General features: G+C 31.4%; 1 protein-coding gene across 1 annotated transcript; it reads left to right on the forward strand.

Moving 5' to 3' along the window:
• Positions 1–6,443: 6,443 nt before the first annotated feature.
• LOC125868071 (uncharacterized) lies at positions 6,444–7,087 on the forward strand. The gene has a single exon (XM_049548673.1). The coding sequence runs from the start codon at positions 6,577–6,579 to the stop codon at positions 6,868–6,870; it is 294 nt and encodes a 97-aa protein (XP_049404630.1). The 5' UTR covers positions 6,444–6,576; the 3' UTR covers positions 6,871–7,087.
• The last annotated feature ends 269 nt before the right edge of the window (positions 7,088–7,356 follow it).

A 7,356-nucleotide genomic window follows, 5' to 3' on the forward strand; every position in this document is an offset into this window, starting at 1 on the left:
TGTTCTTTAATCTTGGCCAATTCAAATTGATCCAAGGCTCTTTTGATCTCGGAATAGAAGACGACTAAAAAAGTCAAGGAATATTAACTTTAGTCTGATAAAGAATTAAATAATTTCTATTGAAGCATAGAAAAAATAGATAAAATATATTAATTATTTCAGAAAAAACTATAAATACTAATAATGATAAAAGTACTTTCAGTAATTAACATGAATTGTAGAATTTTCACTGAAAACTGAGAAACCATATTGAAACAAGAATTCATGAGAATCTTTGACTCCACACCAAATCACTTCTTAGTTCTCCAAAAAATTCCTTTACGAAAAAAGTAGTAGCCACCAACAAGCGATGAAAATTTTCCACATAAGCACATGTTTTAGCAAGATATATGTAAGGATATAATTAAAATACATCTATCGTTTTGTGTTTTTCGTAATGACATATACTCATACAAATAAATGAATATGATCTAGTGATTTAGTTATAATTAAATAAGATTATATTGAAAGCAATATGATCTAGTGAATTCTACTCATCAAAGTCTAGAAAAAAGGTCAAAATACCACTAAATTATCTGATTATTTTTTTCAACGAATAAGAACATTTTTTTATTTAATTTATAAGAATAACTACTTAGAAGTCATAAATGGGATACACAATTTAATTTATAACTTTTAAAGGTAGTTTTTGCATGTATTTTTCATGTGTTTATATCATGACATGAAACCGGATCATGATGGCACATACTCTTAACCCTTATTAGGCAAGTAAAAACCCAGGATCATAAGCGATAAATAAATCTAGAAATAATAAATGTTGAAGAAATGACAATAAGAATGGGCCCCCTAGCATAGAAATATAGCAAATGGTATCAAATATACAACAAGGTCAGAAAAGAGACCGAGAAAGATATATATATATATATATATATATAAGCTAAACATCGGACTTGGTGTCACTGTTACAAGAGCGTCTAAAGTACAAAATAGAGCTATTTACAATAAGGTTGTCTAACAAACTACAAAATATCTAGACATAATAAAAAGAAGAAAAGTATAAAGTCTCTGAACGCTAACTGCTCATATTATGACCCCAAAACTTGAGTCATGGTGACACCTACCGAAATCCACCGGTAGTTAAGCCAACTCATATCCCAGAACGAAAAGAAATATGCATATTGGGAAGAATTAACAACCAATGAGAAGATAAAAACAATAAAAAAGAATACATAACGGAAACAAGGAAATGACATAAATATATACAAATATACAAATCCAATCCCACAACCTAGTGACCGAAGGTACAAAGCTAAATAGAGTACAAGCTACAAAATAACCAAAATAAGTAAAAACTTGTCTTAAATACAAAAGACCAGCCAAAACGAAGATGAGTCAAACTAGGATGCCATGAGGTCAACCTCTATCTCTGAAAGCCCCCGCTACAGTATAAAAATCATCATTGTTAGTTTTTGCTCAGATCTGCACTAGGAAAAACATATTTAGAGTGTAGCATGATTACCAAAATAGCAGGTACCCAGTAGGCATCATAGGTCAACTGATCTTGAAAAGAAAATTCATAATGAAAAGCAAGGAAATAAACAACGTAACAATATAAGAAAGTCTAACTATACACCTCGATAATCTAGCGAGAACAAAATAATAAAGTATAGCAGCTAACTACAACCTAACTGAACCCCATAAGCCCAGAAGGAACACACATGTGCAATTAAAATGAAAACAACCCTTTGGAATGTTGGACAAGAACCCCCCACTTGGTTTGATAGAAATTGAACGTCTTCATTGTACAAAGCCTCAAATTTATCAGCTTCATAACTTTTACTTCCACTCGTTTTCTACCGCATTCACACTTTTTGAACCACCTCTCATCACATGTTTAGTCAAGAGGTCCGTTTGTGTTATCATCCTGCCAATATTTTCATCGCTCTCTTTATCCTTCAACCATTGTTCTTTGGTAATAGACGAAGAGAAAGCAACACCCTTTTCTACTTTGACCTCTCTAGTATGCCAAACTCGATTTGTCTTCGCCATCCAATCAAGAAAAGCATATATGAGACCAAAAGTTTGAGTCATGATAGTACCGCCGACAAGATTATTGGCTACCGTGTTGTTCATTTGATCAAGTACCCTATAGAAAACTTGCAAAAATAATGCATCTGGAAAACCATGAGTTGGACATTGGAGTATCTTTTTCTCACAATGTAGTCAAAGCCTCATTTAGAGGTTCACCAACATTTTGATGAAAGTTTGTTATCACATCCGAGAGTTGCAACATTCGAGAAGGTGGGAATAATCTATCAAGGAATGCAAGATGTGATAGATCCATCCGTAAACTCAGCTAACCTAGTTGTAGCCTCTCTCGTGAGTGAGAAAGGAAATAACCTCATATGAATTGACTCTTTCTTTATCTTTGCAAAGTGAAAGGACCGCACACATCAATAAAGTTTTTGGGATGATTATGTGGATCTTCATGAGATTTCCCTCCATAGAGTCCTTTCATTTGAAGAAAATGTAACATAGGACTATTGATATGAAATACAGTGTTTCCCATGGTTGGTGGTAGAGACGTATGGCGCTAGCTCGATCCGCATCTCTCAACTGATCCTCATCAGTAAACTGCCCATCATAATTGACAGTATGACTCCCTTGAGCACTCATGTAGTCACCTATTGATTTAACAAAACAAGAACTAAAGTATGAATAAACGACGATAAAAGACTATGAATAAACGACGATAAAAGACTAGTCCAACAAAGTCTCTTAATATGAAAATTTCTATGCACCATTCTCTAGCAACGACACCATTTTTGATAACGTTCAACTACACACCCATAATCTAATATGTAGATGATCATATGTAATATAAAATCCAACAATGAGTTGGGTTTGATTCCATGGGAATAGATTAATATAATTCACCTTATAATGTGTTCTGTTTCACTAGAAATTAGTACATTGACATAATTTATGCATGTAAGTAAATTAGGGGGGAGGGGGTGAGTAACAATTAAGATACGAAGTCTGAACGTTTGATTGTTTGAAACAAGTTCTCAATCACAAAGCTCAAAACATCGATTTATCACACAAAGTTGGAGACTCTTAGGGTATGGACTATACTTTTTCATTAAATCAGTTGATTGTCAATGTGTAAGCTAGATTTAAGGTAATGATAACTACTTATTAATCATGTGTGTTTTACTAAACCCCAATAGGTATAACATTAAAATCAATCTACAAATTTAATTCAGCCAAGCTTATTTCATTCTTCAGCTGTCAAAAGAAGTTAATTGAGTCATTATCATTTATCAATCATCTCTTTTCACTCTAAAGATCTTTCACAAGAAATAATAGAAATCTAATATAAACAAGAGTATGCACCATCAAATTATAGAAGAAAACATAAAGAGACAATTGAACCATTATCAAATCAACATTTAATAAGTAATTAAACAACACCTAATTGTTAATTAATCATCCATACATTGCACACCCTCAAGAATAAGGAGATTTAGCTACTCATGATAAAAGGTAAGAGAATAATACCAAAATTATACTTATAGTTGCTACCTGAATTGAAATCCTAAAAATTAACCCTCAAGACCTTCAATCTCAAGAAGGTTCTCTCAAATCTTCAAGTACAAGTTCTTCCCGAATAGAAACGTTTTTTTGCAGAAGAGTACTCACAAATTATATGTTTACAAATATTGTTCACAAAATTTCCCCTTAGGTTCTAATCGGTGAGCATAGTCGAGGCCTCTGAAATGATCAGTTGTACACCAAATTGTCATTTCCATCATCAATCTAGCTTACCCAGTGTGAGTTGTCCTTCAAGTGCCTGTCACTACTTTCGGCGATCTCAACCCTCATCATTGAATGACTTCGGCGATATGCCGATTTATCATCTTCATCACCAACTTGAGGTGAAGTTGGGGATTTTAAAACTATAAAAATTGACAATAGTTATTCAATTCGGCGATGCACCGAATTAACTTTGGCAATCCTTAGCGTCGCGTTCTCCCTATTTTTCATTGTTTTGGCTTCTTTCTCTCTCTTCTAGCTCCATGTCATCCTTATGATTTTATAACTGACATACAAATACATTTTTATGAGTAACATAAATGGACATACTTTGGTGAACTAGAATATTAAAACGAGTCCAAAATCTCCGACTCATCACCGATTCTAGAGGTGGGTTGTGATAATTTCACAATCAAGTGCCACCCGCATTTATAAACTTCACTAAATGTTATTACATTTATATGAGGGACTGAATTTGTATTTGTATTTGTAACATTTATCAAAAGTTCTCATTCTGAATATAGCTTTACCATATTAAATTATGATAGCTAAAAACTTCTCTTAAGATATTGATACTTCAGAGAAAATTGAGGTATACATATAACATATAGAACTTCTCTAACATATTTTCAGTTGTATATATAACAAGACTATTAAAATATTATAACTTCTAGTTTACGGATGATCTATCACATCTTGCATTGATTGATGTGTGCGGTCCTTTCACATTAATCAATAATATAAGCGCTGATACATTAATCTGATCCGCGAGATACATTAATCGTTAAGTAAGATACATTATATTCTATGCATGATACACTAATTTGATGTACATTTTATACATGATACACTAATCTGATGCGCGATATACAATAATATAAGTGATGATACATTAATCTGATGCGCGAGATACACTAATCTGATGCGCGAAAATGAGGAATTTTGGAGATTTGTAAAACTTATAGGGGATAATGGTAATAAGTAAACTAAAAGGTGGAATTTCTGTAATTTTTTCCTAAAAATAATTACCCCTATTTTTTCTAAAATACTAGGAGCCAGTGCTAGCACATACTCAATATATAGTACTTTTTTTGGTTTCAATTTATATGACATGAATGGAATTTGAAGAGTCAATCAATATTTTTAAATATATTTTTGCTATATTTTAAGTTTTTATTATTGTGACTTATGATACTTTTTACGTCAATTTTAAATAATGTATGTTATTATTTTTGTTAATATATATATATTAAGTTATTAATTGTGGTAATTTATAATACTTTTTACGTGCATTTTTTAATAATTTGGGGAGTCAATCAAATGCATTATCTTTTCTCCTAATTTATGTGGCGTTAACAGAATTTGAAGGGACAAATTGTTTTTTTTTATATTACTTCTAAATATTTTAAGTTATTAGTTATTGTAATATATAATAATTTTTACATAATTCTCAAATATATAACAAAAAAAGTTTAAATATTTTAAGTTATTAATTATTTTAATTTATAGTACTTTTTACGTGATTTTTTAATAATTTGGGGAGTCAATCAAATGCATTATCTTTTCTCCTAATTTATGTGGCATTGATAGAGTTTAAAGGGACAAATTATTATTTTTTTATGTTACTTCTAAATATTTTAAGTTATTAGTTATTGTAATATAAAATAATTTTTACATAATTCTCAAATATATAACCAACAAAAAAAGATAAAATAAATTTTAAACAGAATCCAATTAAATAGTAATGAAAAACAATATTATTACAACTCTACTACATACAATCTTAAATGAAAAATTAAGAGCCGACATAGTAAAGTAGTTGGACCCACAAGGTTCAACAAAAGAGTGATTTTTTGATAAGTAGATACATGTTGGTATTTTGGTCTAATAAATAAACAAGTACACCTCTAAAGCAATGGCTTAAAGAAGAATAAATAAAAAGTTCCTAAAATATTTTCGTCATACAGTTAATTGTTAATTAAGATCGAAGTTTATTGATTGATTGTTTATTACTTATTAGATAAAATCGTGTATTGTGTATTATAACCAAACTTACGAAAAGGAAAGTTGTTTCCAAGAACAAGTGCATCTCTTTTTCTTAATTACTTTTTTCCTCTCAAATTTTTGGGTGGGCCACAGACCCTTTTTTTTATTGATAAATCAAAAATAAAAGAAAACAAGGTTTTTGTTTACCTAATGTAAGAAAAAAAAGCAATAAAAAAAATGTATGGAGAAATCAAGTGGGAGAAGCAAAATCAAATTCTTCTAAAGTTAAAAGAGTACATATAAGCTGGAGTGACCCACCGTTATGTATAAAAGTATTGACATCTCTTGACACAAATTAAAATTTTAATTTAATAATTACGAAATTTTCTTGAAAATACATATTCTTAATCTACTAATTTCATAATTATATTTTTTAATACAATCATGGCTATGCTACCGCAAATAAGCAACATGTAAGAAATAAGGTTACACGCGTGATTGAACCAAAAAAGAAGAAACTTACACGCATTAAAAAAAGAAGAAAACAAGAGTCTACCAGAACCAGTAAAATAAATAAAACAACATAGTAATCAAATCCATCTCCTACTAAATTCCAAAACCTTAGCCTCCTTAAATTCACCAGGTTCACACCCTTTTACGTGTACAACATATCAACCACTTCATTTCCATTTCAAAATTTAGAAAAAAGAACAAATTCATATTCTCTTCCCCAAATTGAACAACAATTACTCATTCGGTGTTGAATCAGAAATAATGGGTCCAATTGTTCTGACTCAATTAGGTCTGAGTGTATTAGCCGGTGCCGCACTGGTGAAATCAGTTATGGACCAGAAGACTATGATGGGTTCGGGTCAGTTTCCTCGGTGCCCTAGTTGCAATGGAACGGGTCGGGTTTCTTGTATGTGTTCGCGCTGGTCAGATGGAGATGTAGGTTGTCGGACTTGTGCCGGGTCGGGTCGGATGGGTTGCAGCAGCTGTGGAGGTACAGGTACGGGTCGCCCAATTCCAGTTCAAATCTCTGTTCGTCCTCCAAACCGTTCACCTTAGAACTGGTTCGAATTTTTACCATTGTATCAATATCTTATCTTGTACTTAATTCATATTCTTCAAGTTGAGAAAAGGATAAAAAAAAATTATGAATTGTATATGTTTGTTTGGTGATACTTGAAATCAGTTAGACCTACATGGAAATTGCTGGTTCTATGTTGTAATTATTGTTATAGCTTGACAAATTTATACCATGAGTTTAGCCCTATTTATTTAATTTGCTTCTTTCTTTTCTTGTCAACTTTATACATTCCTCTAATTTGTTCCACTTAGATAATACAGAAATTGAGTTGGTTCATGCACATTCATTTTTAATAAGAGATTTCAGGTTCCTGTTTCATTGGGTATGGAATTGCCTTTGTTAGAAAGTGTTTTACATCTAATGTTGGATTTCCCGTGTAGTCGGACTGCAATGTGGATATTGTTGATACAATTAAATTTGAACCTATGGAGATGTTGAAACCAATAGGGGTTGTTTCTTTTTTG

This window comes from Solanum stenotomum, chromosome 6, assembly GCF_019186545.1.
Source record: "Solanum stenotomum isolate F172 chromosome 6, ASM1918654v1, whole genome shotgun sequence".
NCBI lineage: Eukaryota > Viridiplantae > Streptophyta > Magnoliopsida > Solanales > Solanaceae > Solanum > Solanum stenotomum.